The sequence below is a fragment of the Catharus ustulatus genome, chromosome 15, assembly GCF_009819885.2.
Source record: "Catharus ustulatus isolate bCatUst1 chromosome 15, bCatUst1.pri.v2, whole genome shotgun sequence".
Lineage (NCBI taxonomy): Eukaryota > Metazoa > Chordata > Aves > Passeriformes > Turdidae > Catharus > Catharus ustulatus.
The window spans coordinates 19,236,600-19,260,352 of record NC_046235.1 but is presented as its reverse complement, the minus strand read 5'-3'; the positions used below and the strand labels follow the sequence as shown (position 1 = coordinate 19,260,352).

The window sequence follows — 23,753 nt, the reverse complement described above, 5'->3', positions numbered from 1 at the left end:
TTTTTGCCTTTTCTCCTGGTGTGACTGGATGCATGTCTTTCACATGAGTAAAGCATGTCCATTACCTCACTGTGTATGGTCCTGCATTGGCTATCAGTAAGGACATGGAGTCATGACAGATTCAACTGTATTTGCCACATGTGGGGGCATCTTGATGCATGGCCAAGGAAGAGCTGTGGTATGTGACCTTTAAGGGCTACAGAGGCTGTACTGCCACATGGTAATTAAATAGATAAAACTTTGTTGTTCTGGCTGAAGAACTCAGCCTTGCTGTGCTGCTTTATTGTTAAGAAGTGCTGATGGGCATTAATAAAAAATGTAGCTGAAGCATATTTAAAGGTCTGTTTAGCTTAAATGAAAGATGATGTTTAGTTTTTAACTGAAAGGTGGTCTTTTAATTGCCGAATCATATTTTATCTTACTTTATCTTTTCTTCTTACCACAGAGAGAAAAAATAACATCGCATCCTCCTCTAAAGAAATTAAGATCTCTCAATGACCTGGACCAGGCTAATGAGGAACAAGAAACGGAATTTTTAAAGCTTCAGGTCATAGAACAGCAGAACATAATTGATGAGTTAACAAGGGTATGTCCAGAGCACAAGGACATTAGGGATGATTGCTGTGTACAGTTTACCACTGATAGTATTTCTTCTTATTACTAGAGGTCTGAGCATTAATATCTTACCTGCCTTTAACATCTGCAGGTGCTTAGCTGTAGGTGTGCATGTGTTCAGTTCACTGAATTTGTAGTGGAGCATCAGCTCAAAGCATAACACTGTGAATTGAGCTCCAGAAAGGAATGCAGACTGAGAACTGTGGAGTTTGGGAAGGTCCCTGCATGTTCACAAGACAGGCTTGTGCTGAGGTGTTCTACCATTATAACGGAATTGTGCTTAACAAGTTTCCTTAATAAGAGGCTGGCCCACAGTGCCATATCATGTGCTGGAAAAGCATATACAGCTAGACAGTGGGTTTCCAGTTCTTCTGACATTTAATGCTGACAATTCCTTTGTCAGTGGACTTTGCATTATGATGCTGAGGAGGAGAAAGATTCCAAAACGGGCTGTTGTCTCTTCTGAGACATCATTGCTAGGAATGGTGAGATCAATGCTCCCATCATTTAATGACTTTGAGACAGAGGCAGCATCTCCTCATGAGGGAAGGCAGACAGCCCTTTGTACAATGCCCAAACCCATGCACCAAGCCTCCCAGTGGTTTTAGAGGGCTATCCATCCATTCCTGTTGTTTGACAGCTGCTCAAGGCAAATGCACAAGGGCTTTTTTCAGGTGGTTTTCAGCTGACACACTTACAAATTTGGATATAAATCCTCCCTTCTACCTGGAATCAGATTCCTGTTTAAACATATGGAGAGAGTCACTGGAAGTTCTGTTACTTATTTCGTCTGTATATTTGTTCATGTAACAGCTGCAAAGAAGAGAAGAAAGAGTAACTTTTTAATCTTTCCAGGACAGGGAGAAACTCATTCGTCGGAGAAAGCATAAAAGGAGCTCAAAACCAATCAAGGTAAGATGAAAAATCATTTCTCATTTACGGTATTCAAATAGGCTGTGTAGGAAAACACACTTTAGCAATCTGATTAAAGAGAGCTTTGTGGATTATAACAATCTGCTTTAGTGATCAGGTTTATAAATTCCTTAGTTACTTTGGGAGAACTTTTTAAATCCACTTTGAAATTCTGTTAAAAGTCTACAGCTATTTTATTTTCAGCAGAATGGGGCTCCTGTCACATCTGTCATGCTTCTCCCCCTCCCCAAGTAGTAATAATTTGCCTTCCATTTGGTTTCTGTAAGTATTGGTCTCAAGGTCTGTTACGCTGAAAAATATTTACCTTATCAGAGACCTTCCCATTTTTCACAGCTCATATGAGCTAAAGCCAAATCCTTGTGCATCTCTATTCTTCAGGTGCAAATTTCTGCCTGAGATACTATGTCATGCTCTCCTGCTCAGTTCCACATGCCTTTGACTAACCTTTGTATCACCCTGAATTAAGTCCAAAGCTGGTATAATTTACTGCAATTTTAGAGCTGAGTAGTCAGGAGTAGTTCACATAGCTCCTTTATCAGTTGGATGTGAAGCATGACTTTGCAACATTCACATCACGCCTCCAAAAAGTGGAAATACTGGTTGCTTGGTTGCACTCAGCCCTCCAAGGACATCCCTTAGTGCATCAGTCATGTTCTGTGAAAGTAATGCAGCACTGTCTACACACTGGGAATTTCAGACCAGTAAGTCCTAGCTGTGTCATCACATTGTTTCTGTGTGGGTCATGAAGTGCTGTACAACAGACACAACAGGGATCAAATAGTATTTTCATCAGTAAATTTTATTTCTAAACCAGAGATTATAACACTGGAGAATATGGCAATTGTCTTCAATTGACAACACAATGAGCAAAAATTGTAGTACAGTAATTTCACGAATACAAGCCGCACCAATTTGACTAAGATTTTGCTCCTAAACCGGAAATGCGGCTAATAATCAGGAGCGGCTAATACAACCTCAGAAGTGCCTGCCAGAGTGCTGAGCCGAGCAGCTGCAAAGTCGGCATTTTGCGATTGTTACAAATCGCTACTCTGTTGCACCGCGGGTGGAGCCTGGCTCCCTGTAGGCAGCACGGGGGGCGGGGAGAGAGGCGGGAGAGCTCTCTTTCCTCCTCTGCCACAGCCCAGGGGAGAGACGGGGGGGGGGGGGGGGAGCCCGGCGCCGCCATTGCTGCAGCTCGGGGAGGAGAGGGGGGACCCGGGCCGGCCCTACCGCGGCCTGGGGAGGAGAGGGGGGACCCGGGCCGCCCCGACAGCGGCCTGGGGAGGAGAGGGGGGACCCGGGCCGCCCCTACCGCGGCCCGGGGAGGAGAGGGGGGACCCGGGCCGCCCCTACCGCGGCCCGGGGAGGGGGGGGGAAGCCCGCGCCGCCATTGCTGTGGCCCGGGGAGCCGACGGGAGCCCCGCGCAAGCCATTGCTGTGGCCCGGGGAGCCGACGGGAGCCCCGCGCAAGCCATTGCCGCGGCTCGGGGAGCCGACGGGGTGCTTTGTCCCCGCCCGCCGCTGCCGCGGCAGGAGCGGGGAAACTCCGTCCCTGCCCGCCGCCGGTGCCACGGGCGCGGGAAAGCTCCCTCCCCGCCCGCCGCCGCTGCCGTAGGAGCGGGGAAACTCCGTCCCTGCCCGCGGGCGCGGGAAAGCTCCGTCCCCGCCCGCCGCCGCTGCCGTAGGAGCGGGGGAAGCTCCGTCCCTGCCTGCCACCGCGGGGCAGCGCCGACCCGGGGTGACCGAGCCCAGGGGCAGCGGCGGCCGGCCCCGAGCTGCAGCACCGTGCTGGACCACCTGGCCCCGTCAGCGGCCCCTAGCGGGCCGAGCCTGCACAGCCTTAGCTCAGCCAGTAAACCCCGCCCTCCCGCCGTTCTGTTAATAATTGCACGCGGGTCCTCGCTGCGAACGACAGAGCGGCTTATATTCGTGTGCGGCTTATCTATGGACAAAAACCGAAATATTTGCCAACACCCAGAGATGCGGCTTATAGTCAGTGCGGCTTGTATTCGTGAATTTACTGTATATTAAAAGCTAATTGACATCTTTGGTATGTGTTTTTTGTGTGATTCAAACTCCAGGTTTAGAAGGTTTTAACCTGTCAGCAAAGTGAGAACTGTTGCTAAAAGGTGCTTCTTAATTGCTCATCAATCAGTTTGTCTTCGGAATTATCCTGTGGAGCATGAGCAGTTCTTTATAACATATGCCAGTTACTGTAGTCCGAGAAAGATGCAATGCAAGTTCCTTCACATTAGTTTTTTATTAGCATAGCTTTCACTCACATGGTCCAACAGCAGTATCAACAAGAGAAGCACCTAGACATTAAAAGCATCAGCAGTGTCTATAAGAGGAGGGCTCCCTGTTGTACACGTGTTTCCAGCTCCTTATGATGGTACCTTTGCACTCTAATCTGCATATTGATAGATGTCTTCTGAAGAGCTTTGTGGTTAACAAACAATTCTCCTGCCTTCTTTCGAGGGCAGAGACTTTTCCTCTGGCATGCTGCTGCTCACACTGTGTTTTCCAATTACACTGAGACACACCCTCAGGAAAAGTATTCAGCAAACTTATTCTCCACCAGTACAAGACCTGATGTTCAATGGGTTTCCTTTGTGTTTGTTTGAAGGTGGTAATTGCAGGGGTAGCCTGCTGTTCATTTTTCACACCTCATCTTTTAAGTAACTAGCAACTCCCCCATCTGCCCCTCTCCAGAAAACATGCTACAAGTTTACATGAACGTTCAGAAATCATGTTTTTCCTTCTACAGAGACATGTGATAGATACAGTTTTTGGGTATGATGATGATTCTATGGACTCTGAAACATCCTCTGTGGCCTCATATAGAACAGACAGGACACCAGCAACCCCAGATGATGATCTAGACGAGGTAAGATCTGACTCTTGCCACAGAAAAGTTACAGGTTTTCAAGAGATGATGCCTTTCAAAACAAGAGGCCAGGCTCTCAAGAACATTGAGGTTTTTATAGTGCATACTGAGTGATAAGTACTTTTTAAGTTTTACCTTAATTTTGGTTACTCATATACTGAAATACTGGGAGTTTCTTCCACAATCTAGCCCATAGAGTCTATAGCTATGACTATCCTGCAATTTGAGGTGATTTTTTTCCTCTCCCCTTTCAAGGAAATAAACCTATCACCCTTCATATCAAAGGGTTGTAGTGAATGGGATGACATCATACTGGTGACCGCGTACTAGTGCGGTTTTGCAGGGCTCTGTCTTAGGCTCTGTGCTCTTTAATTTCTTCATAAATTACTTGGACATGGGACTGGAAGGGATACTGAGCAAGTGCTCAGATGATACATGATAGGGAGGAGCTGTTGACTCTCTCAAAACCAGGAAGGCCCTGCAGAGAGACCTTGGCAAATCAGAGGGCTGGGCCATCACCAGCCAGATGAAGTTCAACAAGGGCAAGTGCTGGATTCTGCACCTGGGATGGGGCAACCCTGGATCTACAGACTGACTGGGGGATGAGATGCTGGAAAAGCAGCGCCTGGAAAGGGACCAGGGTGTTGACAAAAAGTTGAATATGAATCAGCATGGCAGCCAGGGGGACCACCCATGTCCTCAAGGGCATCAGGCCCAGCTTTGCCAGCCAGTCAAGGGAGGGGATTGTCCTGCTCTGTTCTGCTGTGCAGTGGCCTCACCTTGAATATTGTGTGCTGTTTTGGGTGCCAAAATATAAGAAAAATATTAAATTGTTAGAGAGTGTTCAAAGGAGAGCAACAAAAATGGTGAAGGGCTTTGAGGGGAAGCTGTATGACGAGCAGCTGATGTCACTTGGTCAATTCAGTCTAGAGAAGAGATTGAGAGGAGACCTCATTGCAGTCTACAATTTTCTCATGAGGGGAGGAGGAGGGAACAGACACTGATCTCTTTTCTGTGATGACCAGTGACAATGCCCGAGGGAATGGCCTGAAGTTGTGTCAGGGGAGGTTTAGGTTGGATATTAGAAAAAGGTTCTTCACCCATAGGATGGTTGGGCACTGGAACAGTTTCTCCGGAGAAGTGGTCACAGCACCAAGCTTGACAGAGTTCAAGAAGTGTGGACAACAGTACAGTGACTCTTGGGGATGGTGGTTTGCAGGGCCAGGAGCTGGACTCAGTGATTCTTGTAGGTGCCTTCTAACTCAGCTGATACTGTGATATAAATGCTGTATAATCTCCCCAGTTTTTAATTTCAGATCACAATAAGCTCACTGTGATCCAAAAAGCTGTTTGAATCAAGACCTGTAAACCAACTACTGTGCTTAACAAATTACATTTGCATTCTTTGCTTTGACAATGCTTTGCTCTCCATGGCTTAGACATGTCCCTTCTTATTCTTCAGGGTTTAGCAGCAGAAGAGTCGGAGCTGCGGTTTCGACAGCTGACAAAGGAGTACCAGGCCCTGCAGAGAGCGTATGCACTGCTGCAGGAACAGACAGGAGGGGTCATAGATGCTGAAAGAGAAGCCAGGGTCAGTATTTGTTTGAGTAACAGTATTCCATTGCTGTCAGGACAAGAAACCCCTCAAAGAGACGTACAGAGGAATGGAGCTACATACAGCGTCCATAATGCTGAGAAATGTCTGTTCACTCATTTATTGAGTACATTTTTAAGCAGAGTGACCATTAAGAATGGACACAGTCACTCAGTTTACAGGAAACCATCCTCCATCTGAACCTGAAAACTCTGCAGTCAGGCAGGCATGCCAAAGCGGACAACTCTGCAGCCTGACACAGAATCACAAGGGTTTTCTCATCATTTGCCTAGGTGTGATGGAATTGGGTTTTAAAGGCAAATAAAGGTCTGTGGGTTTTCACAAAGGCACACATTGCACCAACTTTAGGAATATCTGAATGTTTCTAACAGAGAAATGCAAATTACATTCGAATTTTAATGTGATGCAGGCTACAGTAAGCCTTCCAAGGCTAAAAATGTTGTCCTTCTAATAAAATTATAAAAATCATTCAGGCTGGAAGGCACCTCAGGCAGTGTCCAGCCCAAATTCCAGCTCAAAGCAGTCAGCTGTGAGATCATGTCAGTTTGTTTAGTACTTAGTTGAGTCAGCTCTTGAAGACCCCCTTGGCAGTTAAAATTGCCTCTTCCCACTACCTGTTGCCACTGTGATCCACTAAGCACTTTTTTTGTAATTTAGAGATTGCCCCTTATTAGGGTCTTTGAGCAGAGCACCCCAAATACCTGAGCTTGTGTTTTGGATTGCTCTGATGCAATCCCTGGTGGAGCAGGCTTGGGTGGGGAGCTGGGGCTGATCCACCGCTCTGTTCCCCTGTGTCATCTGTGTGCCAGTCTGGGGGGTGGCACAAAACATCACTGAGTCAGAATCTTTCTAATGGTTGCTCACTCAGTGGAACTGACAGCATGAACCCAGGCTCTGCTGGTTTTGGTTTCTTTTTAATACCAGTCACATTGCTGGTTTTGTTACTCTTTAATGTTGTGACTTCAACAGGCTCAGGAGCAACTTCAAGCTGAAGTCCAGAGATATAAAGCCAAAATAGAAGATCTGGAGAAAACTTTGGCTCAGAAAGGGCAGGTAAGTTATTGTGTGTTTTTTTCCCCGTATTTTGTACCTTACCTGCTCTGCTTACAAAATACCTAGCACAATTTCAGTATAAACTTCCATGAGATGTAATGTTGCCAGTCAGTAAACAGACAGATCCGGCAAGTTCAGAAGCCTTGCTACACCTTGGTAAATTTAAAATGTTGTTGTACTGTAAAAGACAGCTTGTTCCTGTAGCATGTTCAAACCTGAATATTGTAGCTCCAATTTTCAATAAATGTTCCCAGCCTCATAGAATTTGATTATTCTGTAGTACTACTGCTTCATCCAACAGGACTCACACTGGGTGGAAGACAAGCAGCTTTTCATTAAGAGGAACCAAGAGCTTTTAGACAAGGTAGGTTGCAAAGGTTTGCACGTTCACTCTGAAGGGTTATCTGGGTGCTGTGAGACATCTTAAGGGTTTAGATTTTGCACAGCCTATGCTACCTCAACTACTACTCACCAAATACTTCATGGTTCTTGTAACAGTCACACAGGTCATGATTTAACATATTTCTGTTAGATAGAGAAAACAGAAGCAGAAAACAACCGTCTGCAACAGGAGCTGCAGGATGCGCGAGACCAGAACGAGCTGCTGGAGTTCCGCAACCTTGAGCTGGAGGTGATGGATGCGCTTCTTGCAGAGGAGCTGGTAGAAAATGAAATGACTGCACTTGCACTGGACACCAGCTTTAATTGAGGGTTTGCCCAAGTGTTGTAGCAGTAAAACAGAGTAACAGATCAGGCCCAGCATTTTTAATTGTGAGCTGAAGTATGTCAGCTCTAATATCCTGGAAATAGTAAGCACCATACCCAGCTGGTTCACTTCACCAGGTGCCCAGTGTGCACGGGTAAGCTTAGCTGATTAACATACCTGTGGCCATGATTTTTCTAATACTTGGAGAAATCTGTCTGCCTATGTGCAAGTGCTGTTCCTTTTGCGGGCACTGGACACATTCCCTGTGGAGCAGCTCTCCCATGACCTGCAGGGGGCACAAACAGTCTCTAAGTGACACTGGCCATTGATGCAGGAGCATCAGAAGCCTCTGCAGCTTCCAGACTCAAGTTCCACACTGCCTCTAGTTACAGACTCTTCTTTGGAGTCCCAGCCAACCAAAACTTCACCTGCTCTCTTCCCCACTATACACTGGTTTATTTTTTAGTTGTTCTTTTCAGTTGCTGTCCAAGACCAAATACATTTGCCACACAGAGCCTTTCCTGGGTCTTGTAAATTAATGCTAAGACTTGCCCCTTATTCATAGAACTGTCCCACAGTTTTACCTGACAACTGGCTTTCCATATGGCAGGGAGCTGAACTGATGAAGTGAATTACACATTCATAAACCAAAAATGTGTGTGAAAGTGAAGTTTAATCTTCACTTCCATGCTTGCCTGAATACCTGAAAGGAATGAGAAATAGCGTCTTAATTTTTTTTTGTCTCTAGTCCTTTAAAACTGGACAAATATTTGTAAATTTTAAGCTGTAAAGGTGTATAAATAGCTAAGTTGATCAGTTTTTTTGAACACATTATTTTCCACAGATGTTAGAATGTATACAGCATACCAGGATGAGGAAAATGTGTGATCTGAGTCTCCCTGTAGTCTAAAGTCAAACACATGTTTCTAAAGGGAGCATTTACAACAATGTGTAGTTGTTCAACACTTCATAAAGCAAATCACTTGAATCTTAGGTATGTGACAGCCTTTCCACAGCCAATTTGCAAATTGACATAATTTATCGAATAATCTGTTAAACAGTTACCTTGGGTTTAGGATCCTGTCCCACTTGGCTCACTTTTTCAGACTAGGTCTAGATTAGGATCTTTCCTTGGCTTGTAAAACAGCAGCTGTGGCATTTCCTGTGTGCATCTTCTTCATTCTAATGGATTCTCTAGCATCTTTTCCATTTATTTGCAGGAAAGAGAGAGACGGTCCCCACCATTTAATCTCCAGATTCACCCATTCTCAGATGGTGTGAGTGCTCTGCAGATCTACTGCATGAAGGAAGGGGTTAAGGTAGGTCAGTTGTGTAAAGCAGTGCTTCTCCTTACAGGAGTGGTGGGTGCTGCCCATATAATCCATTACACATAACTCCACTAAACTTCAGGTATTTAAACTCATTCTAACATAAGAATGTGGTGACAGACAAAGTTCAATTAGACTCAAAATTCTCACCATAATGGTAAAATCTGGTTCAAAGGCAACTGAAATCAATGTGTGATGCATTTCCATAGGATAAAACAAAGTGGCTGACTTCCATATGGTTCACAGGGTATCTGTCTATGATAAAAGGTGCATGCCATGCCTTTTACCTTACTCTCTCTTTGCAGGATGTCAGCATCCCAGACCTTATAAAGCAGTTAGACATCCTGGGTGATAATGGGGTAAGTTGAAATGGCAGATATTTTCTCTTTACAAGCTGCATTTTGTACAGTTCAGTAAGTGATATATGTGATTATGATTGTTTTCTAAGATATTTGTTAAATTATGCATCTATTACAGGTGGTTTAGCAGACTGTGAAGAATGTTCACTGCCACACATTCACTCAAGAAAACACATGAATGAGTTTGGCAGTTTGAGTAAAACACTCTTCATCAGGGCTAGGATTCTTTCTAACAGTTTCATAAATAGGCAAGAATTATCAAATTCCCTGTGGCTTTCTAAGAGGGCATAGCTGCCCACGTAAAAGAGATCCTGTATCTCTGGCCAACATTAGATATGACTTTAAGAAGTTTATAAGAAATAAAGGGTCATTATTGTCTATTCATGTGCTTATGTAAATCAGCACTTTTTTAATAAAAGCTTTAACGGAAATTCAGCTTTGTAAAACTAGCATGAAGACAAACAAATGGGTATAATTTTAGTTTACATTTCTCTTAAGGTGTAATGGAATGAATAATACATTTAATCCATATCACATAGAAAGGCAAAAGTACTGATCATGTTAATATGTTAACAGGCTCTGAATATTTCAGTGGAAATCGAATGCTCAGTACTACAGGGATCCTCTGAAAACTGTGGACCTGGTTTGTAGGCTGGATTGTCTTTATTCGTGCAGGAAACTGCTGCCAATTTTCTTCTTTCCTGTCTTTCTCTTCACAGAATTTAAGGAATGAAGAACAAGTGGCCATAATTCAGGCTTCCACAGTATTGTCCTTGGCAGAAAAGGTAAATTATGTGATTGCTTTTCTCACATATTATCTAGAGCTGCATCTAACACATTTTCTGCCCTGTTGTTGTCATCAATATTGTTAAACTTTCTAGTGTTGGGAGTAATTCCCCAAATAAAATAAACTGTGCCAGCAGAGTCCCAAACACCTTGCTGAAGCAGCAAAAATACCCAACTGAACTTGCCCAAGCCGTGCAGTAGAAAAAACTACAAATACAAAAATAATATGAAACAAAACTTGCAATTGAAAACTGAATGAGAAATCATCAGAAATGTAAGCTGTAATTAGATAATATTTGGGATTTACAGTCCTGAGATTTCTACAGCTTCTAAAGGGATCTGTATGCCAAAATTTCACTGAAAGTATGTGGCTACATTCCTTGTTTTGAAAATTAAGAAGAAAGTGGAGGTTTGGTTAAAACTGCTTTCTAAGGCTCAACTGCAGCACATAGGTTTTTCAGCATGACAGCTTCCAAGAACTCTGCTCAGCAATGGCTGCTCTGCAGACAGAGCTGCCATAAAGCCAACTGAGATGCTATAGCCCCATTGTGTCCCTTTATCTGTGGGATGAAATGGGTTCCTTGTCCATCCATCCATCCATCCAAGGGCCTGGGCTTTTCTATCTTGCGGTGACCCAGCAGTGGAAATCCTCTTGCTGCTTCCCTACCAAGTGTTACCTGCAGATATCATGACTGCCTTGTAACAAACAGCCTCAAGATGAGCCCAGCACTAGCAATAGGCTGCTAAAAACAGACTAACAAGATGCTGCAGATATCCCACTTGCCACTGCTTGTGTGCTAGAAAACACAGCAGGTTACAGGTCTCCTTGTCATCTCTCCAGTGGATCCAGCAGATTGAGGGAGCTGAAGCTGCTCTGCATCAGAAGATGATGGAACTGGAAAGTGATATGGTAAGAAAACTTTCTTTACTATACATTTTAGTGATACATTTACATGTGTCGCACTTACTTGATGTGTCCAAAAATAACTAGAAAATTCTGTTGGCAAATGAACTATGCAGCATTTCTCTGATTATTGGGGAATCCATAAAATTGTTCCAACTCACATGCAGCAGCAGAATAACAGAAGCAGAAAAAGTACAAGTTTAAAAAATTCCTCTCTCTTTCTGTGAGGCTGGCTGTTTATTAATAAGTACAGAAGGTTGAAAGGTTTCTCAATAATTTGCAGAGATGCATGCATTATTTGTCTCATAAGATTTATCAGCTGTTGTGTTGCATTTTATTCAGGACCAGCATGTGAGAAATGATTGAACTGAATAATAACACTGTTGGCTTTCATTACATACTGAGTAAAGTTAGTACTATACCCTGTTCTTACTCTAGTTAATGGCAGTAGCCTACAAGATGAACAAGCATGACGATAAGGATTAGACAGCTGTAGTGGCTTGCATTTTTTCCTGTGGTATGTCTGTACTTAAGTCTGTTCAGCTTAAGGTAGACTGGTAAGTTAAAGCATAGCAGCTGCCCCCAAGGAATGTGAATGTCTAGTTAGTTCCTGTTTAGTTTAGTCCACTTTTACAGCTCTTCCAAAATAAGAGAAGGCACATAAAGAGTAATTCCTGATGCCAGAGGAAGTATCTTTAGAAAAATCATGTGGAACACCCTGAATTTCCCTACTGAAATGTGAAGCAATAGCACTGAAGCCAGCAGAGAGGATGGATTTAGTTCCTTGGAGATCAGATGTATTCATCTACAAGAGCAATCTAGAGCTATTTTCCCTTGCTTCTTTTCTAGCTGAGTCAGAGGTTGATAACTGCTTAGCAACAGTGGAAAATCAGTCTCGCTGAATTAGATACCTGTAAATGATTTGATAAAACTTCCTGAAGTATTTGGAGTAACTAATTTGTTTTTCTGTCCAAATGATCCTTCATTATAGGAGCAATTTTGCAAGATAAAAGGTTATTTGGAGGAAGAATTAGACTACAGGAAGCAAGCTCTTGACCAAGCATACATGGTATGTACAAAGGAAATTCTGCAGCACATACTGGCCAACTCTGCAATAGCACACAGATTGTTGTTGAATCAGGAGGAGAGATTTTTGCCTTTTTGTTAGTATTGGGCTTTCTAAAATTTGTTCTTTCCTCATTCTTCTGATGTACTAGCATGCAATCTGCACAGCTTCAACACAATATATTGCCTTTTCATGTCATGAAAGGGTACATCTCCTGAAGTCTGAAACTTGTCAGTTTAAGGCAGGTATTTCTCATTAATGTCACCTTGTCCAGCTGGAGTTTTTTATTGCAATAGGTGGAAATTTTAGAATTGGTGAAATAATTTACACTTCAGATATGAAAATTCTATCCAACTCTCTGCAACTCCATAAAAAAGAGTAAAAGTGGAGGATTTCAGTGAAAATTAATATTAAAATATAAAAAAAATAAAAGTTCCTATTCTTTTTTCAGTACATGGAACCATTTTCTGAGTTCAGTTTTTCACATTTTTGCGCACTTGAGCACAGGGACTGCCTCTCATGCAGGGGCCTGAGTCTGCCATCAATCCCCCAGTTCCCATTGCAGTTCAAACCATTTTTCATCTCTAATTGACTTTTGGTATTGCATCAACCAGAGGATCCAGGAGCTTGAAGCCACCTTGTACAATGCTTTGCAGCAAGAAACAGTGATAAAGTTTGGGGAGCTACTCACTGAAAAACAGCAAGAAGAGCTGAGGACGGCAGTAGAAAAGCTAAGACGTCAGATGCTGAGGAAAAGCAGAGAATATGATTGCCAGATTCTTCAGGAGAGAATGGAGCTGCTCCAGCAGGCTCATCAGGTAAGAAGAAGGAACCACACACATGGTATCTACTCAGCCTTTCTGTGTAAGGACACAATCTGAGGGACACTGCCACAGCAGTTCTGGCTCCTGAGAATGACTCTGAGCCAGCCTCAGTTGCAGGCACGGTTGGAAGTGGCTGAGAGGCAAAGGAAGGAGGAGGTAGCCAAGCAATAGGACAGGACACTCTGGGCAGAAGCTGTTGCATGAGAGGTTCCACCTGAACATGGAAAATAATTTCTTCATTGTGCGAATAACCAAGCACTGAACAGATTATCCAGAGAGGGTGTGGACTTTCCCTCCCTGGAGATATTCCAAGGCCATCTGGACACAATCCAGTGCCATGTGCTCTGGGAATGACACTCTTGAGCAGGGAGGTGGGACCAGGTGAACTGCTATGGTCCCTTCCAACCTGACTCATTCTGTGTTGTTGTGGTTCCATAGAATTTGAAAGCTGCCATAAACTAGTAATCTCATCTCCAGACATTGAGGAAGACAGTCACAGGTCACTTGTTCTCCAGCTGCTAGGGCCTTCAGGCATCTCCTGCTTTGCCTTTTTGGATTTCTGCTATTTGCTCATGACCTGACTTAATTAAAAAAAGATACTGAGATTCAAGGCTCATTTTTTGTACTTAGAAGTTCTGTTCTGAGGGATCTCTCCTCCCAAGCAGGCAGAAGTTTGTCACACTGCATAATTTTTCTTGAAGTACCTAGTTCTGCTAAAAATACACACATTGTCTATAAGTTACATGTATGTCAATTACCACAGAATCAATACATTCATAGTATTGTGTACATTTATCATTTTGGACCTAATAATAACAATCCTCTTTCAACACATCAAACTGTGAGAAATCTTAATCAATCATGATAGAATTCTAAAGATTATAACCATGATCTTACACTTTTCATCTGTTTAACACAGGATTAATAAATAGATAATGCAAAAACAAATCAATCATTGATACTAATTTCCAGCATTTAAGGATCCAGTTACATATGTGCAAGTACATATTTTAGCAGTTGAACACATGGTAAAGCTGTGGTTTGGGAGGATGAGTGGATGATGTCACATGTATGACACAAGATTATCCCTGCCACAGAAATGGATTTGTTGATTTCTAGGCTTTTGGCACTTGGAATATCAAGCTGCTTGTTCAGTGGGACAAATTTACTGTGAAATTAGCGTAGATGCTTTCTTTTCTGATTTCCAGAGGATCCGAGATTTAGAAGATAAAACTGACATCCAGAAAAGACAAATTAAGGATCTGGAGGAAAAGGTTGGTTCTGTTACACTTCTGAAGCACACTGATGAACTTTGTTTTGAAAGCAGTGCTCCAGTTCTCTTGAACTATATGACCTTTCTGATTTGCTCAGTCATCTGCACCTGTTGATGATGGTCCACTCTCCTTTCTTTTCAGTTTGTGTCAGTAGATAGAGACTTTAATCTTAAAATACTACATGACATTATTAAATATGTAATGGGAATTTGATATGTGTGTGTGTGTACATACCTGTAAACATACATACATGTGTACATATATATTGATATATTGATATATTTGTATATCCAGGCTATTTCTAGCATGGATTGCAGCCACTGTTTTTTAGCATGCTTAAAAATACAACACATGCTATTTTTGATATCCAGCTTTATGACTTATCGAACTGTGGGGTATCATGATGTGACAGTTACACTTCAGGTTTTCAATATGGTGCCAGTTGTAACCCATCACCAAAATTATTGGGATCTGTTTTCTAAGCCTGGGAGGTGGTGTGGTACTTACAGAAGTGACGAGGGAAATAACAGTGTTTTCTGAATGAATAAATATTCTAATTGTTCTGCAGAGTGCAAAAATAATTCTGATACTTACAATGCCATTACCTTCCATTTTTACACAATCTTATTTTTCTTCTGCAGTTTCTATTTCTATTCTTGTTCTTCTCTCTTGCCTTTATTCTTTGGCCTTGATGTCAATGTGCCTCTTGGTAAGGTAAGACTGTTTTATTTATTTCCTCAAAGCTAGCACTTCTTGCAGAGAGCAGAGAATCACATCCTTGTATGTTCTTGTGGATGTTTGGAGTCAGCAAATGCAGCAGGTTGTTATCAATTTGTAATAGTTCACAGTAGAGGGTTGTCGTACTGCTGAGTGATACTTTGCTGTTCATGGCTGTGAAAATAAAAGTAACAAGGAATTTCACAGTAGCAAAAAGCCAAGGGAATTGCAGGAGAAATTCAATGTTGATGTTTGTAAAGGGATGCAGATGAAACAAAGTTAAAATAACCTCAGCTGTAAACACACTCTCAACTAACATTCAAGAGGGAGATAAGGATTTTAAAACAGGTAGAGCTCTGTGTCCAGCAGCAGGAAAAATACAAAAAAGGGCAAGGAAGAATGATCAGCTGCTGAGAGACAGGAAGGGAGAGACAGAGAAATGGAAGTATTTTTCTGACTCAGGAAGTAACACTGCTAAAAGGAGGTATTGGAGAAGTTTAAAGAATTTGTCACAGAATGGATGGACAGATGGACAGCTGTCTGTCTAATACAGCTGTTCACTGTCTAATACAAACAATTACCATGTGATAAACTTAAAGTAAGCAAAAATTTATAGTTAAAGACACAGGTTGTAAAGAAGTCTGTCACAATATACTTAGCAGCTGAAAGTTCAGAGTTCAAAAAGTAATGTGAAGATGGCGAAATAAATCAGAGACCTATAATGGTCCCATTTTTCTCTGTGGCTGGCCACTTCTAGAACAAGGATGCTGGGCTAGGACAATTTTTCTTTTGATCCAGGATAACAGAAGGTAGCCTAGAAAACATAATGTTAAAGTCTCAATGTGTATTGAGCATAATTTTCTGATTTGGTGACAGACCCATACCATTAAATTTCTCAGTCTCTCTTGGCTCTGGCTTCAGCTGTGTCAGTGAATAATTGCTCTGCTCTACACTTGAGATAAGCTGAGATACAGTTGTGTGAAAGATGTTCTGCTATGCCCTTCCACAGTTTGTACCAGCTTTGCTTCCAGATACAATTCAAGATACTGATTATAATTAAGTGGCATGGGTCCATGGTGGGTTTTCCTTTTCCTTTTTAGGAAAAGCCCCTACTTTGTGCTTCATTTCAGCTAGATCAGAGCTTTCATTTGCAGTTTTGTGCTGATGCAGAGACAGCTCTCAGTGTTATCCACATCAACTGGAATCCACTTCATCCTTGTTTGGCCAGACCTCAGAATGAATGTTTCCATGGGCTGAGGCAGCAATATAGGTGGAGGTTGGCTTGAATGGAGAACAACCCATAGAAAAGAATTAGGAGAAATGTGGACAGATCAGTGTTGTTTTACAGCTCTTGTAAACAACAATCAATATGATTATAAAGTTGCTGTTGTTTAAAACATACTGCCTTGATTCAGTGGTCTTAAAACCCATTAAGTTACAACTGCATACTTAATTGTGTTCCTACTGCAAAACTTCTGAGAATGATGGTACAGCATGGAATGGCTGTCAGATGTTTTAAGTGGCTGTGACTGGTGGAAGTTTGACTTTACAGTTTCTTGCTTATTCATAATGGAGAAAAAAAATCAGAAATTCTTCTGAAACAATCAAATTATGGACAGAATAATTTCAAGAAGCCAAGATTTTCACAGTACACAGTAGTAACAAATAACTTTATATGACTGTGTCTTTTGCTGTACCACAGAATCCATAAGTCCAGAACAAGCAGTTGACCTAGAGGGAGATTCCAAATAAAAAGAATTCTTGGATTTAAGGTCCACCTTGAAAAACCACAGGAACTGGTGGTGACATTTGCAAGAACCTGTCTGCATGATTTTTTTCCATTTGCCTGTACTGTCATCCTTTTTCAGTTCCTGTCACAACTAGAATAATGTCCTTGTGCAGCATATGAGAAAAACTTGGGCAATAAGAGGTTGAGAGTTGTATGTATATATAGTTTGCACCTACATTTTCCACCGGTGTGGGTATGGAACTCCAGTGAGTATTTGCCTCTTGTATTACAGCTACAGAATTGGTGAGAAGCTTTTATGTCCTAGTTTTACCAATACCAATCGCCTAATACCATTTGCTGATAACACATCCTTTTGGCCTAATTTGAGGGCAGGTATTGACTGATTAGAAAAGCTAATGACATGCTTAAGGTCAGAACTCCATATTTTTCCTAAGTTCTAGGAGGTTTCCAGTTTTTCACTTGGAGTCATCCTGCCTCCATGGACTGCTGGGTCCTGCTCAGCTCTCACTCTCCACTGAGCTGATGCAAACCTTGCTGTCATGTTCCTTGAACAGGACTAATAGCCAAAACAACATAAACATTTCTGTGCTGTCTTTAGGGCTGACACTACCATCCCAGCTGCACAATTCACTGATGTCATTGCAGGGGAATTACATGGATCCCTTAGGGACGGTATCAAGATGTCCCTCACCACCCTCTACACCCCATTCTGGCCCAATCTCCTTCCATGGGTTTTCCTCTTGTTTTACATAACATCTAAGGTTTAGCAGGTATAAATCCCTTTGGGATCATTTTGTTGAGCCCAGAAAGGCTGCTCTGACTGCAATGCCAAGATGAGTTTCATTGGATTCACTGTTGCTCCATAATGGCTGGTCCCTCGAGCACACAGGGGTGCAGTTGCCCATAGAGAGGATGAGAAGCATCAGCAGGAGCTGAAAGCCCCAGAAAGCCTGCTAGGCAGTTGTGGCACTCCTAGGACCACCCAGGAAATGAAGGATTCTTTTGCCTTTCCCATGCTACTTCTGCATATTTGGCTTTATGAGCATCAGGTGGGGATCAGCAAGACAGATTACGGTGAGCTGAGTGACAGAAGAAGGACCCATGACAGTGGTGGAGATAAAATGATTTAGAGAATCGACATTGACTATGAAAGTGGAAAAATCTTATGGGTGAGGTGTGTGTGGGGAATATATAAACTCAATGCTTTTCCAGAGGATCTGCACTGCTGTGAACTCCCTTGAACTGTAGAGACAGCTGCAGCAGGCCCAGCATCACAGCACGCATGATACCTGTAGAGTGTTTTACCAAGGCCAGTCACTCCACAGGTGCAAAGCATCAAGTCTTGTAGCAGTTCCTCAAAAACAAGGTAATGGTAAGCTCCTCATCCCCTGCCTTCACCCCTGCATTTTCCTCTAAGGGATCCTCTCCCCTCGATACCTGAGGGGCAATCTCCAGACACAAGCAATTTGGGAATGGTGTTGGAGAGGGATTTTAGCAAAGTCATTTTCCAAGGCTGGAATACATTGAATTGGAGAGAATAACAAACATTATTTGTGTTGCCCATTCACATTAAAAAACACCTGCCTACCCAGGTGATTTAATTCAGCAAAGGTGAGCATGGCATGGGGAGTGTGCCATCAGCATTTCTTCTTACAACTATTGAGCTATATATATTGTCATAGATATAATATATATATCGCAAAATTACTTCAACTGGATGTGAGTGAACTGTCTTAGACTTATCATAAGGGAGTTCAAACAAATCAGATCCCCGATAAAACGAAACAAAAAGCCCAGCTCATCCTAGGGAGCCACTTGATGGTGAAAAGTCTTTGGTTTTGTTCATGCCTTGGTGCAGTTTATCCTTTACTGGTTTTTTTAACCAGCAGAGAGAAACCCACAGTGTGGTCACAGGTGATACTTTCTGATTTCCATCTCACCCAGAGTGAACACAGAACTCACTGCTGTACTGAAATAACACAGGACAAGAACGTGCAAATAAAGGAAACCATGTGCAGCAGATACAGTATCCAGACCAGAAGCTCACTAATTCCTGCTTATGTGGGATTTTCCTACCTGCATTTTCTCTGTGCTTGTGAACATAAGTATTCACTTATTTGTGGTCACATAAGGAAGTGCAGTCTGTGTGGATTTTGCACCCAGTGAATTTTACTATGTAAGCTTGAATGCTGAGATAACAGAGACAAAAGATGCCCTTTTTTTCCTGGTCACAAACCCAAGAACCAGTTCTTTTCCATAGGTGAGGTAGGGTTGCTCAGAACAGCAGCAGTTTCTGTTTGTTTCAGTGCTGCAATAGCCAAAATTCCAGGCTTGCTCTGACACCCCAAGGATATTGCCCTGCTGCCATGGCTCTTGCTAGGGATAAATTTTAGGCAGCTTTGGTTCAAGAGTCATGGAAACTAATGCATACTTACTCATGTGAAGATGCCCATGGGGACTTTTATGCACCACGGGGTTGCACTTTGGGGGATTTAAATGGACAACTTAGCAAAATACTCAGAATTCTCACAAATGCTTTTCATATAAACAAAACCAGTTTCACACTGATACCTGTAAGAACTGATCTTTTTAGCTTCCTGAAAGATTGATAGATTGTAACTTGGTAAAGCTGGGATAGGTAGGTAGAGGAACTTTAAAAACTTACACCTTATCTGATAATATGATACAGATATGTTGTTCTTGTTTTTGTTTTTTTTAACTTTTAGAGTGCCCGACCACACAGATAAATCGTTATAAAGGCAAATGCTTCCACCCCTCGATGAAGAGAATACTGTTTACACCTATTTTCAAAAGTATAAAAATTAACAACCTGTAGCCAAGACTGCAACCACCTTGTATTTTAAAGCCATCACTCAAAATTTGTTACCTGACATTTCCTGTCTAAAGCTATGATATATGCTGCATCTAATGAAATCCTGTATGTTGAAATTACAAAAGAGGAAGAAAAATAAACTGACAACCTACATCACCTAGGAAGAACTTAAAGGGAAGGAACCACTTTCAGCTGATCAAGTCAATGTGTCTTGGGCATGGAACCAAAGTTACAATAGAAAAATCTATTCCTGCTGTGCAGGGCAATCATTTAAATGTCACCCTGTCATCTGACAAATGGATCAAAAATGAACAGCTCAGAGTAGGAGAAACTCAAGAGATGCTGACAAACTGCTCGCTTTGAAGTGTGTGGCTTTCTCACTGCAGGGACTCCTGCTCTCCCTCTTTGGTTTTAACCTCAGGAACAAATGACAGCTGCAAAGTGGAAGGAAGAAAGGGAAAAAAACCCCCACTCTGGATTACTGCAGGATGGACAGGACAGATCACCATGTTTTGTGCTTGAGATCGTAACAGCACCACCTGCCTTGGCCAAGGAATGGAAGAAGAGGGTGTCTGGCATAAGGAGGGTTTCCAGTGGAGTTGAAGCCTTACCTCTCCTTACCATCCCTCCATGAAGAACAGCCTGTCTATTACCAGACACTTTTCATACTCTTTAAAGACTGCCATTGAGATAATAATGACTATACTTGGTTTCACTGTAGAATAACCACTGAGGATCACTGAATAGCTTCTGTAAAAGAAAACAATGCTGGAGGACAGGGCAGGGAGGAAAGCGAATCCCCTTATCCATGTGACATGATTCACAGAGCATCAGCTTCCAACTGTTTTGTCCCAGCTTGGAAAAAATGTTTTGGTTCAGCTTGTCAATTGACTTTGTTAGTTGGCTTCCTGATCAATGATACATAGACCAAAAATGGGGAAAAACTTTGTGAATACAACCTTACTACAAATAAGAAATATTGTAGTCTGTTTAGATTTTTCCACAGTTAAGAGTAACTAAAAGTAGTTTTCATTTCAAAGCATTACTTACCTCTGTAATCACAAAGCCTAGAACCCAGCCGTGGTGCCTCCCTGAGGTCATAGGTCCATGCACCCCAGTACTCCTTCAGAAATGTCCCTGAGGAGCATAATGCCTGCAGCAATCACTGTGAGGGTCCTGTGCTGAAGGGAAGCAGTGCAGCAGCTGCACCCACCCTCCCTTTCTCACTGATGGGCTGACAGCGCACTTCGCAGTGCCTCTGGTTTCATTTCCCAGGGAATGGAGTCCTGCCTGTTCAGACTTGGGGTTCCTGTGCCAAGGCTCTGTCTTCTGCAATGGAGCCTTAGTTTTAACTGGAAGAAATGGGTTTCTCTACTACAAACTAGAAAATTAAGGGCCAGAATGCAGCTTGTGCGTTACTTACGCCATCAAAGCAGGGATCACATGTACCAATATCTTACGATCTTACGCACATCAGAAGCTTTTTAAAGTGTTTTTCAAGGAGCTTCTCCTTTGGTTGCCTGTTTACTTTTACAGATGAAGCAGTGAGATCACTTGCCAGAGCAACTCAGCACAGCAAAAGCAGTTTCTTAGTCCTAGGAGGGAGGAAGTTCCTCTAGTATGCCTGCCCCTCACAGATACCCTTTTTTTTTTTTCCAGAATAGCTTTTAATCAGTAATATCCATTTGCCCAGCTGCATTGCAATTCTGGGCTCAGTTTCTCCACAAAGACTGCTAACATCCTCATTTCTTGAGTTCCAGGAGATAGTGTTAAGCCTTCCATCGAGGATTACACGTTATTAGCAAGTGATCTTTTTTTTTATCCTGCTCCTTAAAATTAATTTAAATTACAGAATGACCACATCTTTATGAAACACTCTGGTTCAGCCAAGGGGTTTACTGAGTTCTGGCACCAAACTCTATGTTTGCTGTTTCATTTTTTAAAGAAATAGGCTTGTAGGTAGATGTGTTATGTGACTGCCAGCACATTGCATGCTTTTTGTTCAAATTCCTTTTCCCTAGTGCAAGACTCTCTGGATAAGGTTGACCAAAATGTACATCTTTCCACAAGCTAGCAATTCAGTCCTAAAGCTCTGGAGTCGGGACCTGGAGGAGTGGTCCCACTCCTGTGACAGCTGGAGATCACTGAGAAGCAAAACAACAGTTTGTTAGCTACAAAGAGGGGGCTTTCTCTCTGGTTATTCCTTCTTCCCACCTCATTGTTTTCACCTCTGTTGCAGCATCAAGTAATTTCACACCTTCAGGCTGCTTTCCTCAGTGTTAGGGCTGGCAGTTAAAGCATGGAGTTCTTGAAGAAGAATGAGCAGCACTTGGTTTCAGTAATGGTGCAGTAACTTCCATGGCTGGTTTGGTTTAAAAAAAAACTCCTACAAATACTTATTCCAGGCAATCATACAGAAGTTTTATGGCACAGATAGAAATACACAGTTTCACAACATACCTGACTGGTCTTGTGGCAGGCTTCATCATTTAGACTCCCTGAGCCATGTTATCTTAGTTAATTTCTCTTTTTTGTCTGATTCTCCCTCCCTTACTCCTGCGTGTATAGATATGCAGGCAGGTATTGCATTCCAAAGAGCTCAGGGTGGGATGGAGCTGGTAGTCTGACCACAGCAGACCTGGGTCTGCAAACTTCAAAGATTATTCTTCCCTCCAGGGAGCTGAACCTCCACTGCTTTACTCTCCTTGCAGTGTAACACATGCCATGCCTAAAACACACTTGCTGATATGAGTTAATACGAACTTTCTGCTATCAGTTAGATCAAAATGAGTTTCATGTCTCCGTGTGTGTGTATATATATATACACACACACATATATCTATATGTATATGTACATATATATACATATATATGCATATATTTACCTATTCTGTATTGTATATAGAAATTATTGCTATAGCTTATGAAAGTATACTTCAATCTAGGCATGGGGAACTGAATCAAGATTGTTTAGCTGCCACAGCTGGTATGGTATATTCCTCCCAGTTTAGTTTCACATCTCATGGGCAACTAGTTTTTGGATTCTTTTTTCTGGACCCTTCTCTGTCCTTGGACTGTTAATCCTGGGCTTTCTGGTGTTCCTGACATTCATTGAAGCAAAGGATTGAGAATCTTCCCTCAGATTAGTCACCAACCTCCCCTCCCCAAAACCAGCAAGAAAAATAGAAATCAATTCACTGCAGTGTTTGAGGACAGCAAATACAGCCCTGGATCCCTCCCATGCATCCTTCGAGGCTGTTCAGGAGCAGCAGCACTCCTGGCTATCCATCCCGCCAAAGCAGGAGGTGAGCCACAGAAGGTAGTAGAAATCAGCGTGACCACTATTTGTCTTGCTGCTTTTTTTACCAGTGACCAAGTTGGGAGATTTTGAACACTATTTTTTTAATTTAAGCACTTCAGATGAGGGCCTGGTTACATGAGATGAATTTAGGCAATTGGGGTTGCAGTAAGGAAATGGTACTTGGAGTGTTACCAGCCTGACTCACAGCTCCATCCTCTCTTACTGATGTGCCTGGAGGACAATGGAGGATTTTTTTAGATGTTCTTCATCTTCCAGCCCCCTACCATCATCTCAGTGGGAAACATACCCTGAAACCCAAAGCTTTCAGTTCTGTGGCATCCCATGAGGACTGCCCAGGCCAGGCTCTCCTGACATGAGCAGGGCTCAGAGAACAAACACACAGCTGCTGGTGATCCAAAGGGTTTTCTCTTCCCCTGCCCTCTCTCACATCAGCACCTCTGTGGTTTTATATATACATTTTGTTCCAGATTTTTTTGGTGTCTATTCCAGAACAAAATTGTAAATGACTTGGCAGAATGACCCTTTGATAAACACTGGACATGTACCTGTACTATATGTATTAATGTGTAGGAGAGAATCCTTATTGTATGTAAAGTTTTATGAATGGTTATTTTTTAATTTATGTATTTAATATAGGATTCAATGACCTCTGGTGTTTTAGTTTGTATAAAAAATTAAAAAGCAGCATTTTTAAAAAAAAATATCACTGTACGTTCACGGAAATATTCAGCATATCTGGAGTCCGTTCAGAGAAATCACGGGGGGCTGAGGCGGGGCCGAG

General features: G+C 42.4%; 1 protein-coding gene across 6 annotated transcripts in view; it reads left to right on the top strand.

The window, feature by feature from the left end:
• JAKMIP2 (janus kinase and microtubule interacting protein 2) overlaps positions 1 to 23,342 on the top strand; it is a 37,598-nt gene extending 14,256 nt beyond the window's left edge. For 3 of the 6 annotated variants that reach the window (XM_033072857.1, XM_033072862.1, XM_033072863.1), the window contains exons 7-21: positions 446 to 586; positions 1,471 to 1,527; positions 4,316 to 4,435; positions 5,898 to 6,026; positions 7,020 to 7,103; positions 7,405 to 7,467; positions 7,636 to 7,734; positions 9,030 to 9,128; positions 9,443 to 9,496; positions 10,216 to 10,281; positions 11,124 to 11,192; positions 12,178 to 12,255; positions 12,867 to 13,070; positions 14,285 to 14,350; positions 14,992 to 23,342. In XM_033072857.1, coding sequence (XP_032928748.1) covers positions 446 to 586; positions 1,471 to 1,527; positions 4,316 to 4,435; positions 5,898 to 6,026; positions 7,020 to 7,103; positions 7,405 to 7,467; positions 7,636 to 7,734; positions 9,030 to 9,128; positions 9,443 to 9,496; positions 10,216 to 10,281; positions 11,124 to 11,192; positions 12,178 to 12,255; positions 12,867 to 13,070; positions 14,285 to 14,350; positions 14,992 to 15,042 — 1,380 coding nt within the window. In that variant the 3' untranslated portion in view covers positions 15,043 to 23,342. The remainder of the gene's footprint in view (positions 1 to 445; positions 587 to 1,470; positions 1,528 to 4,315; positions 4,436 to 5,897; positions 6,027 to 7,019; positions 7,104 to 7,404; positions 7,468 to 7,635; positions 7,735 to 9,029; positions 9,129 to 9,442; positions 9,497 to 10,215; positions 10,282 to 11,123; positions 11,193 to 12,177; positions 12,256 to 12,866; positions 13,071 to 14,284; positions 14,351 to 14,991) is intronic. The other 3 variants (XR_004419482.1, XM_033072860.1, XM_033072861.1) reach the window with 3 other exon arrangements.
• Positions 23,343 to 23,753: the final 411 nt, after the last annotated feature.